The sequence below is a fragment of the Melanerpes formicivorus genome, unplaced genomic scaffold, assembly GCF_026170545.1.
Source record: "Melanerpes formicivorus ecotype bairdi unplaced genomic scaffold, bMelFor1.0.p_v2 SCAF_67, whole genome shotgun sequence".
Classification (NCBI taxonomy): Eukaryota; Metazoa; Chordata; class Aves; order Piciformes; family Picidae; genus Melanerpes; species Melanerpes formicivorus.
In genome coordinates, this window is record NW_027142419.1 from 928,722 (window position 1) to 953,954 (window position 25,233).

Consider the following 25,233-nt stretch of genomic DNA (forward strand, 5'->3'; position numbering starts at 1 on the left):
TACACCAGGGAGCTGAAATCTTGCTGCAGTAAGCAGGGTGTCAAAGGATTCTCATAGAATAGAATAGAATAGAATAGAATAGAATAGAATAGAATAGAATAGCATTAACCAGGTTGGAAGAGACCTTCAAGATCAAGTCCAACCTATCACCCAGCACCATCTGATCAACTAAACCATGCAACCGACCAACCTATCAAGTCTCCTCCTAAACACCTCCAATGATGGGGACTCCACCACCTCCCTGGGCAGCACATTCCCATGGCCAATCTCTCTTTGTGTAGAATTTCTTCTTAACATCCAGGCTGAACCTCCCCTGGCACAGCTTGAGACTGTGTCCTCTTGTTCTGGGGCTGGATGCCTGCCTGGGAGAAGAGACCAACCCCCACCTGGCTCCAACCTCCCTGCAGGGAGTTGGAGAGAGCAAGAAGGTCTCCCCTGAGCCTCCTCTTCTCCAGGCTAAGCAACCCCAGCTCCCTCAGCCTCTCCTCCCAGGGCTGTGCTCCAGACCCCTCCCCAGCTTTCTTGCCCTTCTCTGGACACCTTCCAGCATCTCAACATCTTTCCTAACCCGAGGAGCCCAGAACTGGACACAGGACTCAAGGCCTTTGCCACCATTCCCCACAGCAAGCTCCTGGCCAAGCTGTCAGCCCCTGGCTGGGACAGCAGCTCTCTGAGCTGGGTTAGGAACTGGCTGGAGGCTGAGCCCAGAGAGTGGTGGTGAATGGTGCCACAGCCAGCTGGCAGCCAGGCACCAGTGGTGTGCCCCAGGGAGCAGTGCTGGGCCCCAGCCTGTTCAATATCTTTATTGATGATCTGGAGGAGGGGATGGAGTCCATCAGCAGTAAATTTGCAGATGAGAGCAAGCTGGGGGCAGGAGTTGATCTGTTAGAGGGGAGGAGAGCGCTGCAGAGGGACCTTGCCAGGCTGGACAGATGGGCAGAATCCCAGGGCAGGAGATTGAACACATCCAAGTGCCAGGTGCTGCACTTTGGCCACAGCAACCCCAGGCAGTGCTACAGGCTGGGGGCAGAGTGGCTGAGAGCAGCCAGGCAGAGAGGGACCTGGGTTGATAGTAGGCTGAAGATGAGCCAGCAGTGTGCCCAGGTGGCCAAGAGGGCCAATGGCATCCTGGCCTGCATCAGGAAGAGTGTGGCCAGCAGGAGCAGGGAGGTCATTCTGCCCTGTGCTCAGCACTGCTTAGGCCACACCTGGAGTCTCTCTTCTCTCCTTCTCTTCTCTTCTCTTCTCTTCTCTTCTCTTCTTCTCTTCTCTTCTCTTCTCTTCTCTCTCTTCTCTTCTCTTCCTCTTCTCTTCTCTTCTCTTCTCTTCTCTTCTCTTCTCTTCTCTTCTCTTCTCTTCTCTTCTCTTCTCTTCTCTTCTCTCTTCTCTTCTCTTTCTCTTCTCTCTTCTCTTCTCTTCTCTTCTCTTCTCTTCTCTTCTCTTCTCTTCTCTTCTCTTCTCTTCTCTTCTCTTCTCTTCTCTTCTCTTCTCTTCTCTTCTCTTCTCTTCTCTTCTCTTCTCTTCTCTTCTTCTTCTCCCCTCCCCTCCCCTCCCCTCCCCTCCCCTCCCCTCCCCTTGCTCTCCCCTCCCCTCCCCTTGCTCTCCCCTCCCCTCTGGCATACCCCATGGCAGGACTGGACCACCCCAAGCACAAGACAAACCAGGAATCCCAACCCCAGGCACAAGACAAACCATGAACCACAACCTTCTACTGTTCTGTCTTTTTGTTTCCTTTTAATTAAATTGTCTGAGGAAGCCAAGACACAGACAGAGAGAGACCAAGACTTGGAAACAGTATAGAAAAGAAAACCAACCACCCCAAACCAACCCAGAATCAAAGTAAAGAGAGCAAGAGAACCAACTTGACAGAGGTGTAAATGCTGGCTGGAGCTGTATGGAGGAAGAGGAGAAGGAGGAGGAAGAGGAAGAGGCAGGTGAAGGCGAAGCTTCACGTTAGCTCCAGGATCACTGTTAGGGTAAGCGCCAAAACTAGTCTGAAGCTGCAGTGGCTGAGCAGTGAACCTAGGCAGGAGGGAAAAAGGGGAGAGGAGGTCAGGCAGCTGTGTCTTGCAGCTTCGGGTCAAAGAACATTTAGAACATTTAGAATAAAGCAGGTTGGAAGAGACCTCAGAGATCATCGAGTCCAACCTATCACCCAACACCATCTGATCAACTAAACCATGGTACCAAGCACCCCATCAAGTCTCCTCCTGAACACCTCCAGGGATGGGGACTCCACCACCTCCCTGGGCAGCACATTCCCAATGGCCAATCTCTCTTCTTAACATCCAGTCTGAACTTCCCCTGGCACAGCTTGAGACTGTGTCCTCTTGTTCTGGGGCTGGGTGCCTGCATGGAAGAAGAGACCAATCCCCACCTGGCTCCAACCTCCCTTCAGGGAGTTGGAGAGAGCAAGAAGGTCTCCCCTGAGCCTCCTCTTCTCCAGGCTAAGCAACCCCAGCTCCCTCAGCCTCTCCTCCCAGGGCTGTGCTCCAGACCCCTCCCCAGCTTTCTTGCCCTTCTCTGGACACCTTCAATCTCTCAATGTCCTTCTTAAACTGAGGAGCCCAGAACTGGACACAGGACTCAAAGTGTGGCCTAAGCAGTGCTGAGCACAGGGCACAAGGACTTCCCTGCTCCTGCTGGCTGCACTCTTCCTGATGCAGGCCAGGAGGCTATTGTCCCTCTTGGCCACCTGGGCACACTGCAGGCTCATGTTCAGCCTACTATCAACCACTACCCCCAGGTCCCTCTCTGCCTGGCTGCTCTCAGCCACTCTGCCCCCAGCCTGTAGCACTGCCTGGGGTTGTTGTGGCCAAAGTGCAGAACCTGGCACTTGGATGTGTTCAATCTCATACTGTTGGATGGAATCCCGCTCCTAAGCTTACTGTGGAAGGTTGTGTGGGGTGGAAAACAGGGCAGGGCTGCTCCCCTGTGGGGCCTCTGAGGGTGCAAGGACATCCCTGCTGCCAAGGGTTTGGGGGTGAGGAAGGAAGGGATGGCCAAGGGTGTGGGATAAGGCAAGGAGAGATGGCCAAGGCTTTGGAGTGGCACAAAGAGAGGTGGCCAAGGGTTTGGGGTGGCACAAAGAGAGGTGGCCAAGGGTTTGGGATAAGTCAAGGAGAGATGGCCAAGGGTTTGGAGTGATGTAAGGAGAGATGTCAAAGGGGTTTTGAGTGAGGCAAAGAGAGATGGCCAAGCATTTGGGAAAGCACAAAGAAAGATGGCCAAGGGTTTGGGGTGGCACAAAGAGAGGTGGCCAAGGGTTTAGTGTGACACAAAGAGAGGTGGCCAAGGGTTTGGAGTGATGTAAGGAGAGATGTCAAAGGGGTTTTGAGTGAGGCAAAGAGAGATGGCCAAGAGCTTGGGGTGAAGCAAGGAGAGGCACCCAGGGGTTTAGGGTGGGGCAAGGAGAGGTGTCAAGTGGTTCAGGGTGGAGCAAGGACAGGTGCCAAGGGCTTGAGATGATGCAAGGAGAGAGGCTCAAGGGCTTGGGGCAATACAAAGAGAGATGGCCAAGGGTTTGGGGTGAGGCAAGGAGAGGTGTCCAGGGGTTTAGGGTGGGGAAGGAGAGTTGCCCAGGGGTTTAGTGTGGGCAAGGAGAGTTGTCCAGGGGTTTAGGATGGGCAAGGAGAGGTGCTCAGCGGTTTAGGGTGGGGAAGGAGAGTTGCTCAGGTGTTTAGGATGGGGAAGGAGAGTTGCCCAGGGGTTTAGTGTGGGGAAAAGAGAGTTGCCCAGGGGTTTAGGGTGGGGAAGGAGAGGTGCTCAGGGGTTTAGGGTGGGGAAGGAGAGTTGTTCAGGTGTTTGGGATGGGGAAGGAGAGTTGCCCAGGGGTTTAGGGTGGGGAAAGGAGAGGTGCTCAGGGGTTTAGGGTGGGAAAGGAGAGGTGCTCAGGGGTTTAGGGTGGGGAAGAAGAGTTGCCCAGGCGTTTAGGGTGGGCAAGGAGAGGTGCCCAGGGGTTTAGTGTGGGCAAGGAGGATGCTCAGGGATTTAGGGTGGGGAAGGAGAGGTGTCAAGGAATTTAGGGTGGGTCAAGGAGAGTGTCAAGGGCTTGGGGCAATCCAAGGAGATATGGTTTGGAGCAGTGCAAGGGAGAGAGACTTCCTGCATGCTCCTTCCCTCCCTGTGGGGGGAGTTCAGTTTAGAATCCCAGTGCCACCACCACTCACCATTGGAGTCCTCTGTTCCTCTGGGAATATTTGGGTTTTCTATTGGGAAAGAAACAGCAGAGACAGTTTTAGTGGGGGGGGAGTGAGGAGGAGGGGAGGGAGAAGGGGAGATGAGTGAAAATTTGCAAAGGGAGGAGTAGGTTAGGCTTAAAGGTTAGGGTTAAGGTTAGGGGTTAGGGTTAGGCTTAGGGATTAAGGTTAGGGTTGTGAGTTAGGGCTATGGGTTAGAGGTTAGGGGTTAGGGTTAGGATAGGGGTTAGGGTTAGGCTTAGGGATTAAGGTTAGGGTTGTGAGTTAGGGCTATGGGTTAGAGGTTAGGGGTTAGGGTTAGGTTTAGGGGTTTGGGGTTAGAAGTAGGATTATGGTTGGGGTTAGGTTTAGGCTTAGGGTAAGTGTTAGGGTTAGGTTTAGGATTTAGGGTTAGGGTTAGGCTTTGTTTTAGGTAGTGGGGCATAGGAGTATGGTTATGGTTAGGGGTTTGGTTTAGGTTTAGGCTTAGGGTAAGTGTTGGGGTTAGGTTTAGGAGGAGTTAGGGTCACCCTTAGCTTAAGGGTTTTGGGATTTGGAGTAGGGTTGTGGTTAGGAGTTAGGTTTAGGGTTAGGGTTAGGGTTGGGGTTAGGTTTAGCATTAAGCTTGGTTTCATGGGTTTGTGGTTAGGAGTAGTGATAGTTTGAGTTTAAGTTTAGGCTTAGGGTTGGGGTTCGGTTTAGGGGTTAGGGTTAGGCTTAGTTTTAGGGGTTTGGCATTAGGAGTAGGGTTAGGGTTAGGCATTAGGTTTAGGTTTAGGGTTAGGGTTAGGGTTAGGGGCTCAGCGTTAGGAGTAGGGTTATGGTTAGGGGTTAGGTTTAAGGTTAGGGTTAGGGTTGGGGTTAGGTTTAGGGCTTATGGTTAGGCTTAGTTTTAGGGGTTTGGCATTAGGAGTAGGGTTATGGTTAGGGGTTAGGTTTAGGGATAGCATTAGGTTTAAGGGTTAGGTTTAGGATTAGGCTTATTTTTAGGGGTTCGGCATTAGGAGCAGGGTTATGGTTAGGGGTTAGGTTTAGGTTTAGTTTTAAAGTTATGCTTGGGTTTAGTTTTAGGGGTTAGGTTTAGGATTAGGCTTAGTTTTAGGGGTTTGGCATTAGGAGTAGGGTTATGGTTAGGCATTAGGTTTAGGGTTAGGGTTAGAGGCTCAGCATTAGGAGTAGGGTTATGGTTAGGGGTTAGGTTTAAGGTTAGGGTTAGGGTTGGGGTTAGGTTTAGGGGTTAGGGTTAGGCTTAGTTTTAGGGGTTTGTCATTAGGAGTAGGGTTATGGTTAGGGGTTAGGTTTAGGGTTAGGATTAGGGTTAGTGTTAGGGTTAGCGTTAGTGTTAGGGTTAGGGGCTCAGTGTTAGGAGTAGGGTTATGGTTAGGGGTTAGGTTTAAGGTTAGGGTTAGGGTTGGGGTTAGGTTTAGGGCTTATGGTTAGGCTTAATTTTAGGGGTTTGGCATTAGGAGTAGGATTATGGTTAGGGGTTAGGTTTAGTTTAGGTTTAAAGTTATGCTTGGGTTTAGTTTTAGGGGTTAGGTTTAGGATTAGGCTTAGTTTTAGGGGTTTGGCATTAGGAGTAGGGTTATGGTTAGGTATTAGGTTTAGGTTTAAGGTTAGGGTTGGGGTTAGGTTTAGGGCTTATGGTTAGGCTTAGTTTTAGGGGTTTGGCACTAGGAGTAGGGTTATGGTCAGGGGTTAGGTTTAGGCATAGGATTAGGTTTAGTTTTAGGCCTTTGGGGTTAGGAGTAGAATTACAGTTAGGGCTCAGGGTTGTGGTTAGGATGTGGGTTTTAGGGTTAGGATTCAGTTTGAAGTTAGGCCTAAGGCGCGGTGCCAGCCTACCAAAGACGATGAGGCGAGTGTGGGTGTCGGTGGAGCCCAGGGGGTTCTGGGCGGTGCAGCGGTACATGGAGCCGTTGAGCTCGGCTGGCACTCGCTCCAGCACCAGCTCCTTGCCGTCGTGCTCCGCGCTGCCGTCCAGCAGCCGGCTCCCCACCCGAGTCCAGGTGAAGAGAGGCTCAGGGAAGACTTCGTTCTGTGGGGGAAGATGAGGCAGGGGGATGTCAGATGAAGAGAAACAAAGGGAGAGCAAACCCTGTCTCTCCTGCCTGCAGCAAGGACTGTGGCTGGTGGAAATATCCAAGGGGCACCAAAGTATCACAGAATCCCTTCCTGTGGCCTTCCACATCTGAAGGGGGCTTCAAGAAAGCTGGGGAGGGACTTTTGAGGGTGTCAGGGAGTGATAGAACTGGGGGAGATGGAATAAAACTAGAAGTGGGGAGATTGAGGTTGGATGTTAGGAAGAAGTTGTTCCCCATGAGGGTGGTGAGAGACTGGCACAGGTTGCCCAGGGAGGTGGTGGAAGCCTCATGCCTGGAGGCTTTTGCAGCCAGGCTGTGAGCAACCTGCTGTAGTGTGAGGTGTCCCTGGCCATGGCAGGGGGCTTGGAACTGGCTGAGCCTTGGGGTCCCTTCCAACCCTGACAATTCTGTGATCCTGTGATTCTAATCAGCCAGGTTGGAAAAGACCTCAGAGATCATCAAGTCCAAACTATGACCTATCACCCAACACCTCCTGACAATGAAACCATGGCTCCAAGTGCCACATCCAATCCCCTCTTGAACACCTCCAGGGACATGGACTCCACCACCTCCCTGGGCAGCACTTTCCAATGGCCAATTACTCTCTCTGGGAAGAACTTTCTCCTCACCTCCAGCCTAAACTTCCCCTGGGGCAGCTTGGGGGCCATGAGCACAGAATCACAGAATGTTAGGGGCTGGAAGGGACCTCCAGAGATCATCCAGTCCAACCCCCCTGCCAGAGCAGGATCTCCTAGAGCAGATCACATAGGAACACATGCACGTGGGTTTTGGTTACCTCCAGAGAGGGAGACTCCACAACCCCCCTGGGCAGCCTGCTCCAGGGCTCTGTCAGCCTCACAGGGAAATAATTCTTCCTCCTATTTCCATGGCACTTCCTCTGCCTCAGCTTCCACCACTGCCCCTTGTGCTGGCATTGGGCATCCCCCAGCAGAGCCTGGCTCCAGCCTCTGGGCACTCACCCTGCACAGCTTTAGCAACAGCAATGAGGTCACTCTCATGCTCCTCTTTTCCAAGCTACAGAGCCCTCAGCTCCCTCAGGGTCTCCTTGTACAGAAGGTGTTCCACTGCCTTCATCATCCTCATGGCTCTGTGCTGGACTCTCTCAAGCATCTCTCTGTCCTTGAACTGAGGAGCCCATATTTGGACACAATACTCCAGATGTGGCCTCAGCAGGGCAGAGTAGAGGAGGAGGAGAACCTCTCTTGACCTACTGGTCTCAGCCCTTCTAATCCAGCCCAGGATGGCATTGGCCTTCCTGGCCACCAGAGCACACTGCTGGCCAATGCTCATCCTTCCATCTACCAGGACCCCCAGGTCCCTTTCCCCTTCACTGCTCTCCAGCAGGGAGCCTGGCCCCAGTGATGCAACCCAAGGTCACTAAGCCAACCCCAGGAAGTGCTGGGCTGGATTCAAAGCTCTCTCTTGGCCTAGCATGGCCCCAGGGGGATGGGGAATGGATGGGGGATGCTGACCTGGAAGCCCTGCACCAAGATCCTCACGGTGTCTCCGACTCGGGCTCTCGTTGGGGTCATTGTGATCTTCGGGCCCTTGGGAGCAACTGCAAGGAAAAGGAAAGGATTAAGGTTGAGCAAGGGGTCCCTGGGGTGCCCTTGGCTGGGGTTAATGGTGGTTTGATGAATGATGGTGATGAAGGGGTGGCACAGAGTGTGCCAGCTTGGGGTGGGGCTGGAGGGCTGGGTGATGGATGGAGAGGTTGACAGGCATCCAAGTGACTGATGGACAGGTAGGCAAGGACCCTGCAGATGGATGGATGAGGAGGCTGTGAGAGTGACAGATGGCTCTGGTGGGATGGATGGTGGTGCATTAAGGTCTTCCCTCCTCAGAAGCTATGGAGAGGAGCACCTCAGAAAAGCTTCCCTAGGGCATTGCCCCTCGACCTGTCACTCCATGTCCCTCTGCAGCTCTCCTGATGAGACATCAGGACATCAACATGGCACAGCACAAAGGGACACCCCCAGCAGTGTGCAGAGATGGATGACAGCACTTGGAAAGGGCATCCAGGCCCCAGGATGCTCTGCAGAGACCACAGTGGTCCACCTGGACTGCAATATCCATGCAGGATCCGGCCCTCTGGTTTCGGAGTATGGCTGCAGATGATGACACCACGCTAGGGGCTGCACCTAAGAACCTTTTGGTCCTGAAGCAAGTGGTTTCTCCTGGTTTCAAAGTGGCTTTGATGGAGTGTGGACACTGCTTCCATATAAGGATGTGGGTCATGGGGGATCTGCTGTGAGGGGGCCAAGAAAAAGAGGGTGTGGAGGGTGGTGGTGGCATGTCCAGGGAAGGTCCATGGGCTGGAGGCATCTCAGGGCATGAGGAAGGCTTTGGATTTGGAGGGGCAGTGTTGGGGTGAGTGTTGTTGCAGGTACTGGAGCTACCGGGGAGAAGTAGGAAGCCCTCGAGGTCTTGGCCTCGTGGGGAGCCCCAGAGGTTGGCCACCTGAGGTGCAGAAGATGTGAAAACACAGGACTTGGGTTATGGGTTGGGTTTTGGTTTTGCTGGTTGTGTGCTGGGAGAGAGCTTTAAAGCTTGCTGGGGTGGGCCAGCTAATGGAGGGCCAGCTGTTAACAGGAGAGCTGCTGCCCTCCTTGTTGACTGCCAACCTCCTGTTGGCCTCCTTCAGACTGCCAACCTCCCCCTAACTGAGGTGGCTGATGAGCTGAAGGGGTGGAGCAGCAGCAGGGAGAGGCTGTGCCGAAGATGGGTGGAAAGCCAACGAGGAGAAGCTCCCCAGGCCGTGGTGCATCCTTGGCCATCCAGTGAGCCAAGTGTCCTGCCTGGCCAGGACCACAGCCCAGTCCACTCTTGTGGGAGTTTTAGGCTGGGCCTTGAATAAATTTCCCCCAGATCTTGAGCAGAAACTGATAGAATAAATTGCTGATGGCTAAATGGCTGTTGGGTGTGAGAGGGAAAACAAGGCTAAGTGCTAAACAATTCCATTGGGCAGACAACAAACAGAAAAGCTAGACCTGAACTAACTTTCTCTCCTTTTTTTTGCCTCCTTTGCTCTGGCAGATACCAGCTCTGGCTTCTGCTGGTTGGATTTGGTGCTGACCTTGGCTGCATTGCTTTGTTGTGGCTGAGTATGAACACACAGCTCCCTGCTCTTGTCCTGTGTGGACAGGGAGGGGCAGGGAGCAGGGAGCTGTTGGGAACCCCCTGGTTTGCCCAGGGAGGGATTCTTGTGCTGTTGATAAATTGCAAATCCATGTAAATGTTGGATGTTTGGCACATATTCATCTCATTTTGTTCCTAAGTTGGAGTTTTGCTTGTAACTAAAGCTTCCTTCATTTCCACTGAGCTGCTCTGGCAGTTTTGTGTGGGGGGAGGGAATTGTCAACAGCTCTACACAGCACAAATCCCAATCCCAATGCAAATGCAACCCCAAATCCAAATCCCAGCCCCAATGCAAATCCAAATCCAATTCCAAATTCCCAATGCAAATCCAAATCTAAATCCCAGCCCCAATGCAACTCCAAATCCAAATCCTAGTCCCAATGCAAATCCAAATCTAAATCCCAACCCCAATGCAACTCCAAATCCAGATCCCAGTCCCAATGCAAATCCAAATCTGATCCCAACCCCAATGTAAATGCAACCCCAAATCCCAATCCCAGTCCCAATGCAAATCCAAATCCAATTCCAATCCAAATCCAAATGCAAATGCAAATCCCAATCCAAATGGAAATCCTGATCCCAATGCAAATTCAAACCCCAATCCCAATCCAATTCCAATTCCAAATCCAAATCCCAGTCCCAATGCAAATCCAAATCTAAATCCCAACCCCAATGGAAATACAAACCCGAATCCAAATCCAATTCCAATCCAAATGGAAATTCCAATCCCAACCCCAATCCCAATGCAAATACAAATACAAATTCCAATCCCAAAATCAATCCCAATCCCAATCCCAATCCAAATGCAAATGAAAATGCAAATCCCAATCCCAGTGCAAATGCAATTCCAAATCCCAACCCCAATCCCAGCCCCAATACAAATCAAATCCAAATCCCAATCCCAGTCCGAATGCAAATGCAAGTGCAAATCCAATTCCAATTCCAATTCCAAATCCAATTCCAAATCCAATTCCAATTCCAGATCCAATTCCAATTCCTAATCCAAATCCAATTCCAAATCCAAATCCAAATCCAAATCCAATTCCAATTCCAATTCCAATTCCATTCCAATTCCTAATCCAAATCCAAATCCAATTCCAATTTCTGATCCAATTCCAATTCCTAATCCAAATCCAAATCCAAATCCGAATCCAATTCCAATTCCAATTCCAATTCCTGATCCAATTCCAATTCCTAATCTAAATCCAAATCCAAATCCAATTCCAATTCTAATTCCATTCCATTTCCTGATCCAAATCCAATTCCAATTTCTGATCCAAATCCAAATCCAAATCTGAATCCAAATCCAAATCCAAATCCAAATCCAAATCCAAATCCAAATCCAAATCCAATCCAATCCCACTCCTAGTCCCAACCCCAACCCCAATCCCACCCCCAGCCCGCGTGCCCCTGCCCGTCCCGGCGGGCGCTTACCGAGCGTCACCTCGGCCTGCATGGGCATGGAGAGCGCCGGGTGCTTGACCTCGCAGCTGAAGAGGGCCTCGTTGTCGATCTGGGGGTTGAGGGTCCAGGTGAGGGTGGCTCGAGCCTCCACCGTGCCGTCGCTCACCGGCGCCTGCGTGTGCCGGAAGTAGTAGATGGGCTCCGCCACGTGCACCCAGCGCGGGAACTCGCGGCTCACCACCGTCTCGGGGATGATCTCTGTCACCGCCCCTCTCTCGGCCGCCAGCCCCCTGGGCGGCTCCAAGGTGGCCGAGGGCCGCCAGCCGCCGGCCTCCCCTTCGGCCGCCAAGGATTTGGGCACCTTGGTGTCGTCCACGTCGCGGTGAAGGAGGTTGCGAGGTTCCCAGCTCCCGGCGCCGGCCGGCGGCTCCGGCAGCGGGGTGGCCTCGATGGGTTCCCCGTCCCGCTTGAAGTACACCTGGGGGAGGGAGGGGAATGGAGAGGGTGATGGCCTAGGCTGGTGGCTGTCCCCTAAAGGCTGTCCCCACCAGCCTGGACATCCCCAGCATCCTGTCAATTGGGAGACTGGAACTCCTTCCCAGGGTCCCTTCCTTCCCAAGGTCCCCTTTTTCCCAAGGTCCCCTTCTTCCCAAGGTCCCCCCCCTTCCCAAGGTCCCCTCCTTCCCAAGGTCCCCTTCTTCCCAAGGTCCCCCCCTTCCCAAGGTCCCCTCCTTCCCAGTCCCCTCCTTCCCAAGGTCCCCTCCTTCCCAAGTTTCCCCTCTAACCAAGGTCCCTTCCTTCCCAAGGTCCCCTCCTTCCCAAGGTCTCCTCTTTCCCAGTCCCCTCCTTCCCAAGGTTCCCTCCTTCCTAAGGTCCCCTCCTTCCCAAAATCCCCTCCTTCCCAAGGTTCTCCTCTAACCAAGGTCCCCTCCTTCCCAAGGTCCCATTCTTCCCAGTTCCCTCCTTCCCAGTCCCCTCCTTCCCAAGGTCCCATTCTTCCCAGTCCCCTCCTTCCCAAGGTCCCCTCCTTCCCAAAATCCCCTCCTTCCCAAGGTTCCCCTCTAACCAAGGTCCCCCTCTTCTCAAATTTCCCTCCTTCCCAAGGTCCCCACAGAAAGACAGTGCAGGGAAAGGTGTGGGGAGCAGGCCACTGTTTGCCTCCTTTACCCCCAGAAGCAGCAGACCTCTGTTATCCATTTCATCTATCCATAGATTTATATCTGCTGCCAATCTAGACCTGAGAGGTCTCCCCCTGGGGGCTCACCAGTGGGGCAGGCTTGCCACCAGAGACCACACACACCAGGGTGAAGTTCTGTGCCTGGTAGCGGCTGAAGGGTGCTGGGGTGTCAGCAGCAAGCACTGAGATGGACGTTGGAGGAGCTGCAGGGGAGCAGAGGTGGGGTGTTAGCATGGTGGCCTTGATGCCCATCCACCCATCCATCCATCCATCCATCCAACCATCCATCCACCCATCCATCCATCCATCCACCCATCCATCCATCCACCCATCCATCCATCCATCCACCCATCCATCCACCCATCCACCCATCCTTCCTCTTCCCCATCTCCATCTTCTTTCCCATCCCCATCCCCATGTCATCTTCATGCCCATTCACATCCCCATTCTAATCCCCATCCCTGTCCTTCTCCATGTCCCCATGCCCATCTTCATCTCCATTTTCATCCCCTTCTCTGCCTGTCTTCATCTCCAGCCCCATCCTCATTTCCACCCCCATCTTCATTTCCATCTCCTTTCCTGTCCCCATCCTCATTCCTGTCCCCATTTCCATCCACCTCTCCATCTCCATCCACATCTCCATCTGCTCTCCCACCCCCATGCCCAACCTCATCCCCATCATTGTCCCCATCCCTGTCCTCACCTCCATCCCCTTTCCCATCCTCATGCCCACCGTTATGCCCACCCTCATCTACATTATTGTCTCCATCCCTGTCCTCATTTCCATACCATTTCCCTTCCCCACCCTCATCCCCACCTCCACCCCCATCCCATCCCCATCCCCATCTCCATCTCCATCCCCTTTCCTTCCCCACCCTCATTCCCATTGTTGTCCTCATCCCTGTCCTCATCTCCATCTCCTCTCCCATCCCCATCCCCACCCTCATCTACATTATTGTCCCCATCCCTATCCTCCTCTCCATTCCCTCTCCCATCCCCTCTCCCATCCCCATCCCCATCCCCATCCCCATCCCCTTTCCTTCCCCATCCCCATCTCCACCCTCATCCCCACTGTTGTCCCCATCCTTATCCTCATCTCCATCCCCTCCCATCCCCATCCCCATCCCCATCCCCTTTCCTTCCCACATCCATCCCCACACTCATCCCCATTGTTGTCCTGATCCCTGTCCTCATCTCCATTCCCTCTCCCATCCCCATCCCCATCCCCTCTCCCATCCCCATCCCCATCCCCTTTCCTTCCCACATCCATCCCCACACTCATCCCCATTGTTGTCCTGATCCCTGTCCTCATCTCCATTCCCTCTCCCATCCCCATCCCTATTCCCTCTCCCATCCCCATCCCCATCCCCATTCCCTCTCCCATCCCCATCCCCATCCCCATCCCCACCCCCACCCCCATCCCCTTTCTTTCCCCACCCCCATCCCCTTTCTTTCCCCACCCCTATCCCCTTTCTTTCCTATCCCCACACTCATCCCCATTGCTGTCCTGATCCCCATCCTTATCTCCATCCCCTTTCCCACCCCCATTCCCATCCCATGCCCATCCCTGAGAAGAGGAAAACGACCCAAATCCCTGCTGCCCCTCCACCCTGAGCCCCCCACAATTGTCCCCTTGTGTCCCCCCAGGGCAGGGGGGTGCTCACCCATCACGTTGAGGAAAACATTGCCCGAGGCCAGCACCACCTTCTCCCTGGTGGCTCGGTCGTAGATGCCCACGTGGCACTCGTAGGGACCGTTGTCCGAGATCCGGACCTCGGGCAGGCTGGGGAGGAGACACAGCACTCACCTCTTGCTCCCGGCTCCCAGAACCAACCAGGTTGGAGAAGACCTCAGAGATCAGCAAGTCCAACCTGCCACCCAACACCTTCTGACAACTAAACCATGGCTCCAAGTGCCACATCCAAGCCCCTCTTCAACACCTCCAGGGGCAGGGACTCCGCCACCTCCCTGGGCAGCACATTCCAATGGCAAATTCCTCTTGCTGGGAAGAACTTTCTCCTCACCTCCAGCCTAAACCTCCCCTGGCACAGCTTGAGACTGTGTCCTCTTGTTCTGCTGCTGGGTGCCTGCGTGGGAGAAGAGCCCAACCCCCAGCTGGCTCCAACCTCCCTTCAGAGAGTTGGAGAGAGCAAGAAGGTCTCCCCTGAGCCTCCTCTTCTCCAGGCTAAGCAACCCCAGCTCCCTCAGCCTCTCCTCCCAGGGCTGTGCTCCAGACCCCTCCCCAGCTTTCTTGCCCTTCTCTGGACACCTTCAAATCTCTCAATGTCCTTCTTAAACTGAGGAGCCCAGAACTGGACACAGGACTCCAGGTGTGGCCTAAGCAGTGCTGAGCACAGGGCACAAAGACTTCTCTGCTCCTGCTGGCCACACTCTTCCTGATGCAGGCCAGGATGCCCTTGGCCTTCTTGGCCACCTGGGCACACTGCTGCCTCCTGTTCAGCTGCTGTTAACCAGCACCCCCAGGTCCCTCTCTGCCTGGCTGCTCTCAGCCACTCTGCCCCCAGCCTGTAGCACTGCCTGGGGTTGCTGTGGCCAAAGTGCAGCTCCTGGCACTTGGACTTGTTGAATGCCATCCTGTTGGACTCTGCCCATCTGTCCAGCCTGTCAAGGTCCCTCTGCAGAGCCCTTCCAACCCCCTTTTCCCACGGGATGCAGAGGTCAGCACCTGGATCTCAAGGCATGGCTTGGGGCTGCTTGCCGGCAGCGACAGGGATCAATAAACTATTAGCAGCTGTGAAGGCTGTGGGAGGAGCTCAGAGCTTTAGCAGCTGGAGCTCAGCAGTGCTGGCAGCTCCTGGGGAGGGGGAATAATTCCAGCCTAGAGGAGGGAAAGGCTCCACCAGGAGCAAAATCCCAAGTGTCAAACACCCAGAGAGCACTGCTCATAGACTCAGAGAATTATCTCAGTTGGAAGGGAGCTCAAGGCTCAGCCAGTTCCAACCCCCCTGCCATGGGCAGGGACACCTCACACCACAGCAGGTTGCTCACAGCCACCTCCAGCCTGGCTGCAAACACCTCCAGGCAGGAGGCTTCCACCACCTCCCTGGGCAGCCTGTGCCAGGCTCTCACCACCCTCCTGGGGAACAACTTCTTCCTCACATCCAATCTCAATCTCCCCACTTCTAGTTCTGCTCCATCCCCAGTCCTATCCCTCCCTGACAGCCTAAAAAGTCCCTCCCCAGCTTTCTTGCAGTCCCTTTCAGGTCCTGGAAGGCCACAATTAAGTCTTCTTGGAGCCTTTTCTTCTCCAGACTGAAGAGCCCCAAATCCCTGATGTCAGAGGCTCAGGGCTGGACGTCATGGAGCACTTGGAACAGCTGCAGTAAGGTGTGATGGATAAAAAAGCATCAGAAACCTAACCCCTGAGTAAAGCTGGAGCAAGACAATCCACACATAATCCTTGCTCTTTGCAGGGGAGGAAGGGAATCACAGAATCACTGAAACATCCAGGTTGGCAAAGACCCTCAGCATCACCAAGTCCAACCCAGAACCCTACTCCACAAAGCTCACCCCTAAAGCACAGCCCCAAGCACCACATCCAAACCACCTTGAAACACAGCCAGGCCTGGGGACTACACTACCTCCCTGGGCAGCACATCCCAATCCCTGACCACTCTTTTGCCTACTGTCCAGTCTGAACCCACCCAGTGGCAGCTTGAGGCCATTCCCTCCTGTGCTGCTGGAGATGGGAACACTTGTACCAGCTGGAAAGGAGCCACTGTACTGACCAGTAGCTTCCTGCTTCACCTCCCAGCAGCATCCCACATCCCACCTCAGCATCCAGCAGCATCCCACATCCCACCTCAGCATCCCACATCCCACCTCAGCATCCAGCAGCATCCCACATCCCACCTCAGCATCCCACATCCCATCTCACTGGCTAGCAGCATCCCCACCATGCTGGCCAGCAGGATCCTGCCTTGCCAGCCCACTGTGCATCCTGTCTCACTGTCCTTCAGCATCCCACCTCAGCACCCAGCACCATCCCACCTTGCTGCCTGGCTGCATCCCAGCTCACTGTCCAGTATCAGAGAATCACAGAATGGTCTGGGTTGGGAGGACCTCCAAAGGTCATCCAGTCCACCCCCCCTGCAGTCAGCAGGGACATCCTCAGCTAGATCAGGTTGCCCACAGCAACTTGCCTCATTATCCAGCACCATCCCACCTAACTATCCAGCACCATCTCTCTCCAGCACCATCCCTCCTCACTGTCCAGCATCATCCCTCCTCACTATCCAGCACCATCTCTCCTCACTGTCCAGCACCATCCCTCCTCACTGTCCAGCATCTTCCCTCTTCACTATCTAGCACCATCCCTCCTCACTATCCAGCACCATCCCACTTCACTGTCCAGCACCATCCCTCCTCACTATCCAGCACCATTCCATTTCACTGCCCAGCATCCTCCTCCTGTCTTGCTGTCCAGCTTCATCCCACTCCCCTGTTGGCATCACCCCACTTTGCCAGCCAGCTGCACCACCCCACCTCACCCTCTGGCTCCACCCCACCTCACCACCATCCTCACCCCATCAGGATGGGGGCCATTCCCACGTGGAGCCCCCAGCAGGACAGCCCCAGCACCAGCTCCCTTTTCTTGCAGGCAGGGCTTCCCCAGCCAGGGAGGAAACCTGGCGCCGGTTTTCCAGATCCTTTCTGGCTGCCCCTGGCTGCCTTCCCACTCCTCCTCCTCCTCCCCCTCCTCCCCGTGCCAGAGCCTGCCAGCACAAACAAGCCCCATGGAAGCCAACAGTCTCTTGGCAGCTCCTTCTAATGGCCACAGAGCTCTCAGCTGAGCGTCTGCCATCTGCTCCAGCCGCCGGCTGCCCATGCATGGCGCAGGGTCCTCAGCTCCCTTCGTTAGCAGCAGGCAGGAGAGGGTTTGGCCCTCGAAACACAGAGCTGGGTTGGAAAAGACCTAGAGATCATCAAGTCCAACCTATGACCCAACACCTCCTGACAACTAAACCATGGCTCCAAGTGCCTCATCCAAGCCTTTCTTGAGCACCTCCAGGGATGGGGACTCCACCACCTCCCTGGGCAGCACATTCCAGGGGCCAATTCCTCCTTCTGGGAGGAGCTTTCTCCTCACCTCCAGCCTAAACTTCCCCTGGCACAGTTTGAGACTGTGTCCTCTTGTTCTGGTGCTGGGTGCCTGCCTGGGAGAAGAGACCAACCCCTACCTGTCACTTGTTCCTTGGGAGATGAGACCAAGCCCCTCCTGGCTCCAACTTCCCTTTAGGTACTGTCCTCATCCTCCTCTTCTCCAGGCTCAACACTCCCAGTTCCCTCAGCTGCTCCTCCCCAGCCCTGTTCTCCAGACCTTTCAGCAGCTTCCTTGCCCATTTCTTGGCCTCCTTCAGCACCTCAATGTCCTTCTTGGAGTGAGAGGCCCAAAACTGAACCCAGCACTGAAGGTATGCCCTCCCTATTGCTGACTCCAAGGGGACAATCCCATCCCTGTCAAGCTGAGGACTCTCTCCATCCCTTCACCACAAAGAGATTTGCCCAGATGTGGGCATGAAATGGTCCTGAGTGTGTCAGTTTGGTGTTTTGGTGCTCACTAGGGAGCAGAGAGAGGGACCCTCCCGCCCTGCAAAGCCAAAGTGCTGCTCCTGGTGTCCTCTGCGTCCTCTAAGCAGGCAGGGAAGGAGGGGAGGAAAAGAAACCACAAAGCATCACAGAGGTATTCATAAAGCAGTGCCCTGCTCAAGGACAGTCAGGTTTGAAATGGATTAGGGGAGAAAAGAACCCCAACCCCCTCAAAACCCAACAAACCATCCACACCTAGGGTTGGATACCTCCTGTCTTTGCTCTTTACTTGTGAGCAGGCAGCCTTCAAAGCTGCAATGGAAAGAGGAAGCCCCAGCAGCTTTGGGTATGAAATGGTCCTGAGTGTGGGCATGGAATGGTCCTGAGTGTGGCTATGAAATGGTCCTGAGTGTGTCAGTTTGGTGTTTGAGTGCTCACTAAGTAGCAGAGAGAGGGACCCTCCAGCCCTGCAAAGCCAAAGTGCTGCTCCTGGTGTCCTCTGCGTCCTCTGAGCACACAGGGAAGGAGGGGAGGAGAAGAAACCACAAAGCATCACAGAGGTATTCATAAAGCAGTGCCCTGCTCAAGGAGGGTGGGAGTTTAATTAGAGGAAAGGAGGAAATAAACCCAAAACCCCAACAAGCTAACCACATCTAGGGTTGGATATCTCCTGCTTTTGCTCTTCACATCTGAGCAGGCAGCCTTCAAAGCTGCAGTGAAAGGAGGCAGCCCCAGCAGCCCTCTGCGCCGCGCAGATAAGAGCTGCGCCGCCCGGGATGAGGCTCAGTGGGATGGCACCAGTGTGACTGTGCCAGCACAAAGCTTCCCTCTCCCCCTCCCCCCCAAATATATATATATATATATATATATATGTATATGTAAAAAAATGATGAAAATACAGAAGGGTGAAATGAAAAGGAGGAGAAAAATGGAGTTGGAAATAGCTGGGAAGGGAATGACCTATCCTAGCATCCCAGCGTGGTGAAGGGTGGAAGGGACTTCAGTCCAAGCCCACCCTGCTGAAGCAGGGCACTCACAGCAGCTTGCCCAGCAGCACAATGCCCACGGGGGGTTTGAAAGCTCTCCACACCAGGAGACTCCACAACCTCCCTGGGCAGCCTGCTCCAGGCCTCCAGCACCCTCACATCAAACAAGTTGCTCTTCATCTTCAGGTGGAACCTCCTGAGCTCCAGTTTGTGCCCTCTGCCCCTTGTCACTGGGCATCACTGTCAAGAGTGTGGCCTCAGCCTCTTGCACCCCAGCCTTTAGCTCTCACTGAGCATTGCTCAGCTCCCCTCTGGGGCTTCTCTTCTCCAGGCTCTCAGCCCCAGGGCTCTCAGCCTTTGCTCCTCACAGAGCTGCTCCAGGCTCCTCAGCAGCTTCAGAGCCTCCCCTGGACTCTATCCAGTCATTTCCTGTCTCTCTGGAACTGGGGAGCCCAGAACAGGACCCAGTCCTCCAGAGGTGGCCTCATCAGGGCATCTCTGGATTTGTGCCTCCCACTCTAACATCCCAATGGGCTGAGGGCTTGGCTGTGCCACCTCCTTGGGAGATCAGAGAATGGTTTGGGTTGCAAGGGACGTTAAAGATCATCCAGTTCCAACCTCCTGCAGGGGTCTGGAGCACAGCCCTGGGAGGAGAGGCTGAGGGAGCTGGGGTTGCTTAGCCTGCAGAAGAGGAGGCTCAGAGGAGACCTTCTTGCTCTCTGCAACTCTCTGAAGGGAGGTTGTAGCCAGCTGGGGGTTGGTCTCTTCTCCCAGGCAGTCACCCAGCCCCAGAACAAGAGGACACAGTCTCAAGCTGTGCCAGGCTGGAGATGAGGAGAAAGTTCTTCACTGAGAGAGAGATTGGCCATGGGAATGTGCTGCCCAGGGAGGTGGTGGAGTCCCCATCCCTGGAGGTGTTCAGGAGGAGACTTGATAGGGTGCTTGGTTGCATGGTTTAGTTGATCAGATGGTGTTGGATGATAGGTTGGACTTGATGATCTCTGAGGTCTTTTCCAACCTGGTTAATTCTATTCTATTCTATTCTATTCTATTCTATTCTATTCTATTCTATTCTATTCTATTCTATTCTATTCTATTCTATTCTATTCTATTCCATTCCATTCCATTCCATCCTATCCTATCCTATCCCTTCCCTTCCCTTCCCTTCCCTTCCCTTCCCTTCCCTTCCCTTCCCTTCCCTTCCCTTCCCTTCCCTTCCCTTCCCTTCCCATCCCATCCCATCCCATCCCATCCCATCCTATCCTATCCTATCCTATCCTATCCTATCCTATCCTATCCTATCCTATCCTATCCTATCCTATCCTATCCTATCCTATCCTATCCTATCCTCCTCTCAAGGAGCAGCCTGCCTGCGTGCCAAGGCTGTCAGCACCACCACCCTCCCTGGCTCCACGCCGCGTTTGCCGGCGCGGCGCCGACGATTCCTGCGCCCTTTCAAGCTGCCTCCTCCTCGGGCGCTGCAGATTTTCCGCTCCCAAATTCCATTAGTTCTACAATCCACGGTGAAAAGGGAGGAAGAGCAAAGGAGAAGCTGGAGCCAAAAAGCAAATAGATAAAGAAATGAAGGAGCCAAGCAGTTCCTCTGCCTCCCTGCTCAGTCATGGCCCCTGCCTGGAGGCGGTGGAGAGCGGCTTGGATGAGGTCGCCAGCAGCCTGGGCTAGGAGGAGGTGTCCCTGTCCATGGTAGGGGGGTTGGAACTAGAAGATCTTGATGGTCTCAAGCTGCCCCAGGGGAAGTTTAGGCTGGAGGTGAGGAGAAAGCTCTTCCCAGAAAGAGTAATTGGCCATTGGGATGTGCTGCCCAGGGAGGTGGTGGAGTCCCCATCCCTGGAGGTATTCAAGAGGGGACTGGATGTGGCACTTGGAGCCATGATTTAGTTGTCAGGAGGTGTTGGGTATTAGTTGATAGGTTGGACTTGATGATCTCTGAGGTCTTATCCTGGTTAATTCTTAACCTGGTTGATTCTATGATGCTATGATTCTATGCCTCCTGGGGCAGCTCAATCATGCCCCCTGCCTGGAGGTGTTGGAGAGCAGCTTGGATGAGCTCTTCAGCAACCTGGGTTAGGAAGAGGTGTCCCTGCCCATGATAGGGGGGTTGGAACTAGAAGATCTTGATGGTCTCAAGCTGCCCCAGGGGAAGTTTAGGCTGGAGGTGAGGAGAAATTTCAGCCCAGAAAGAGGAATTGGCCATTGCAGTGTGCTGCCCAGGGAGGTGGTGGAGTCCCCATCACTGGGGGTGTTCAAGAGGGGATTGGATGTGGCACTTGGAGCCATGGTTTAGTTGTTAGGAGGTGTTAGGTACTAGGTAATAGGTTAGACTTGATGATCTCTGAGGTCTTATCCAACCTGGCTGATTCTATGAGGCTGATTCTTTGCCTCCCTGGGACAGCTCAATCATGGCCCCTGCCTGGAGGCGTTGGAGAGCAGCTTGGATGAGGTCTTGAGCAACCTGGGTTAGGAGGAGGCATCCCTGCCTGTGGTAGGGGGGTTGGAACTGGATGATCTTGAAGGTCTCAAGCTGCCCCAGACTGGAAGTGAGGAGAAAGTTCTTCCCAGAAAGAATAATTGTCCATTGGGATGTGCTGCCCAGGGAGGTGGTGGAGTCCCCATCCCTGGAGGTGTTCAAGAGGGGACTGGATGTGGCCCTTGGAGCCATGCTTTAGTTGTCAGGAGAGTTCAGGTGATAGGTTAGACCTGATGATCTCTGAGCTCTTTTCCAACCTGGTTGATTCTGTGATGCTGTGATTCGTTGCCTCCCTGGGACAATGCAGTCATGCACTGCCTGGAGGTGTTCAAGAGCAGCTTGGATGAGGTCTTGAGCAACCTGGGCTAGGGGGAGGTGTCCCTGTCTGTGGTAGGGGGGTTGGAACTGAATGATCTTGAAGGTCTCTTCCAGCCCAAATCATTCTGTGATTAATTCATTCCAAGATCCCACCCAGTGAGGTGGGAGGCTGCTGGCCAGCATGGTGGGGATGGTGCTGGATGGTGAGGTGGGATGTGGGATGGTGCTGGATGCTGAGGTGGGGAAGCAGGAAGCTGCTGATCAGTACAGTGACTCCTTTCCAGCTGGCACAAGCATTCCCATCTCCAGCAGCACAAGAGGGAATGGCTTCAAGCTGCCACTGGGTAGGTTTAGAATCATAGAATCATAGAATCAATGAGGTTGGAAAAGAGCTCAGAGCTCAGCAAGTCCAAGCTGTCACCCAGCACCCTCCTGACTAACTAAACCATGGCTCCAAGTGCCACAGCCAAGCCCCTCTTGAACCCCTCCAGGGATGGGGACTCCACCACCTCCCTGGGTAGCACATTCCAACAGCTTACAACTCTCTCTGTGAAGAACTTTCTGTAGGCAGGAGGTGAAGACAAAGTTCTTCCCAGAAAGAGGAATTGGCCAGGGGAATGTGCTGCCCAGGGAGGTGGTGGAGTCCCTGCCCCTGGAGGTGTTCAAGAGGGGACTGGATGTGGCACTTGGAGCCATGGTTTCATTGTCAGGAGGTGTTGGGTGCCAGGTTGGACTTGCTGATCTCTGAGGTCTTTTCCAGCCTTTTTTGATTCTCTGATTCTCTGATTCTGTGACCCCTGCAGCACCTGGGTGTCTGTGGCAAGTCCCTGTCCCTTACCCAGGGGCTGCTTGTGCCTCCTCGCTCTGCGCTCAGGGATCCTTTATCCTGCTTTGATCCCCTACCTCTCCCGCTGCTCCCTGCTGGTGGAGAGCAGCAGCCAAACCCGGTGGTGAGTGAATTTGGCTGGCTTCGTGGCAGGAAAGCGAGGCTGTGGAGTTGGGGAACGTGTAATCCGTTTGGGAAGCAGCCAGAACATCTTCCCAACTCTAATGAGTGCTGTCAGAGAGCTGTGCAGCCACCGAGCCGGCGGCTGCAGGAGCCCAGGCTGCGCCGGGGAAGCACAGCTCCAGGAGCAGAGCAGCCCCTCAGCAGCTCCTGAGCTGCCCCTGGTCTTACTGAGTATCCTCCTGCATGTTCCCTGAGCATCCCCTGGCCCTCCTGAGCATCCCCTGGCCCTCCTGAGTATCCTCCTGCATGTTCCCTGAGCATTCCCTGAATATCACCCCGAACACTCCCTGATCCTTCTGAGCTCCTCTCCTCTCCTCTCCTCTCCTCTCCTCTCCTCTCCTCTCCTCTCCTCTCCTCTCCTCTCCTCTCCTCTCCTCTCCTCTCCTCTCCTCTCCCTCTCCTCTCCTCTCCTCTCCTCTCCTCTCCTCTCTCCTCTCCTCTCCTCTCTGAACCTCTCCTCTCCTCTCCTCTCCTCTCCTCTCTGAACCTCTCCTCTCTGAACCTCTCCTCTCTGAACCTCTCCTCTCCTCTCCTCTCTGAACCTCTCCTCTCCTCTCCTCTCTTCCTCTCCTCTCCTCTCCTCTCTTCCTCTCTGAACCTCTCCTCTCCTCTCTGAACCTCCTCCTCTCCTCTGTGTAGTAAAGAACATAAAAACAAAAGCAACCAAAAAACCCCAAATGAAACCAAACTTTGAAAGTCCAAAGGACGAATTAGGAGGAATTTTCCCACTTTCCCATTGCTCATAGAATCAGTAAGGTTGGAAAAGGACCTCAGAGATCATCAAGTCCAACCTATGACTTAATACCTAACACCTCCAGACCAACTAAAACCATGGCTCCAAGTGCCACATTCAAGTCTTTCTTGAACACCTCCAGGGATGGGGACTCCACCACCTCCCTGGGCAGCACATCCCAATGGCCACACATCTCTAGCTGCAGCCCAGGATGTGATTTTGAGGAACCCGGAGAAGTGGCTCATGAAGAGAGGATTTCTGGCCCCAAAAACGTGTTGGCCCTTGCTGCTACCTCTGCTCACATCCCTCAGTCATGGGGGAGCTGCTGAAGAGGGACCTGGGAGGTGCTGGTTTGCAGCATGGTGCTTCTCTGGGCGGGGGGAGGGTTCATAGAATCATAGAATCAAGCAGGTTGGAAAAGACCTCAGAAATCATCAAGTCCAACTGGCACCCCAACACCTCCTGACAACTAAACCATGGCTCCAAGTGCCACATCCAATCCCCTCTTGAACACCTCCAGGATGGGGACTCCACCACCTCCCTGGGCAGCACATCCCAATGGCCAATCACTCTTTTCCATGAAGAACTTCTTCCTCACCTCCAGCTAAACCTCCTCTGGCACAGCTTGAGACTGTGTCCTCTTGTTCTGGTGCTGGGTGCCTGCCTGGGAGAAGAGAGCAACCCCCACCTGGCTCCAACCTCCCTTCAGGGAGTTGGAGAGAGCAAGAAGGTCTCCCTGAGCCTCCTCTTCTCCAGGCTAAGCAACCCAGCTCCCTCAGCCTCTCCTCCCAGGGCTGTGCTCCAGACCCCTCCCCAGCTTTCTTGCCCTTCTCTGGACACCTTCAAGTCTCTCAATGTCCTTCTTCAACTGAGGAGCCCAGAACTGGACACAGGACTCAAGGGACAAACCCTGCTGAGCCCTTTCCAACCCACCCAGGGATGTTTTGCAGGTACAAAAAGCTGAGGCAATGCTGGCATTTTCCTCACCACTCACAGCAGTTTCATCCCTCAGGCTGGGGGGGTGGGGTGGTGTGTGTGGAACTGCTCAGCAACTTCTAATTTAAGAAGGAAACAAAGACCCAAAGGGGGGAAAAAAATGGTGACAAATAAATCCTTCACCCCCAAGCCTCTTGGCTGGGAATTTAAAGCTCCTCTGATCTCTTTTTCAGGCTCTGGGTTTGTTTTTACAACACCAGCAGTAAAACAAGTGTGTAATTAGTAATAAACTGACACCCCAGCAAGTGATTTCACACTTGGGAGGGAAGGAGAGGCAGAGACAGGCTTCCACCCTGCCCAGAGGATGCTCAGAGGATGCTCTGGAGGTGTTTGTGATGCTCAGGAGGAGCAGGAGATGCTCAGGCGTTGCTCAGAAGCATCAGGGGATGCTCATGGGGTGCTCAGAAGCATCAGGAGGTGCTCAGAGGATGCTTAGGAGGCTCAGGGAATGCTCCGACATTGCTCAGAAACATCAGGAGATATTCAGGCATTGCTCAGAAGATGCTCAGGAGCATCAGGAGATGCTCAGGGGGTTGCTCAGGGGATGCTTGGGAGGGTCAGGGGATGCTCAGCATTGCTCAGAAGCATCAGGAGATGCTCAGGGTTTACTCAGGGGATGCTTGGGAGGGTCAGGGGATGCTTGGGAGGCTCAGGGAATGCTCAGGCATTGCTCAGAAGCGTCAGGAGATATTCAGGCATTGCTCAGAAGATGCTCAGGAGGGGCAGGAGATGCTCAGGGTTTGTTCAGAAGCATCAGGAGATGCTCAAATGTTGCTCAGAGGATGCTTGGGAGGGTCAGGGGATGCTCAGGGGTTGCTCAGAGGAAGCTTGGGAGGGTCAGGGATGCTCAGTGTTTGCTCAGAAGCATCAGGAGATGCTCAGAGGATGCTTAGGAGGCTCAGGGAATGCTCAGGCATTGCAGAAGATTCTCAGGAGGGGCAGGAGATGCTCAGGTGTTGCTCAGAGGAAGCTTGGGAGGGTCAGGGGATGCTCAAGGGTTGCTCAGAGGAAGCTTGGGAGGGTCAGGGGATGCTCAGAGTTTGCTCACAAACATCAGGGGATGCTCATGGGGTGCTCAGAAGCATCAGGAGATGATCAGAGGATGCTTAGGAGTCTCAGGGAATGCTCAGACATTGCTCAGAAGCATCAGG

General features: G+C 54.1%; 1 protein-coding gene across 1 annotated transcript; it reads right to left on the reverse strand.

Moving 5' to 3' along the window:
- Positions 1 to 1,692: 1,692 nt before the first annotated feature.
- On the reverse strand, positions 1,693 to 15,922 carry IGSF21 (immunoglobin superfamily member 21). Its single transcript, XM_068162841.1, has 8 exons — positions 15,901 to 15,922; positions 13,667 to 13,804; positions 12,090 to 12,205; positions 10,856 to 11,303; positions 7,756 to 7,841; positions 6,024 to 6,216; positions 4,170 to 4,208; positions 1,693 to 2,022 (listed from the first exon to the last, which is right to left on the reverse strand). The coding sequence occupies exons 1-8, from the start codon at positions 15,920 to 15,922 to the stop codon at positions 1,949 to 1,951; spliced, it is 1,116 nt and encodes a 371-aa protein (XP_068018942.1). The 3' UTR covers positions 1,693 to 1,948.
- Between the last annotated feature and the right edge of the window lie 9,311 nt (positions 15,923 to 25,233).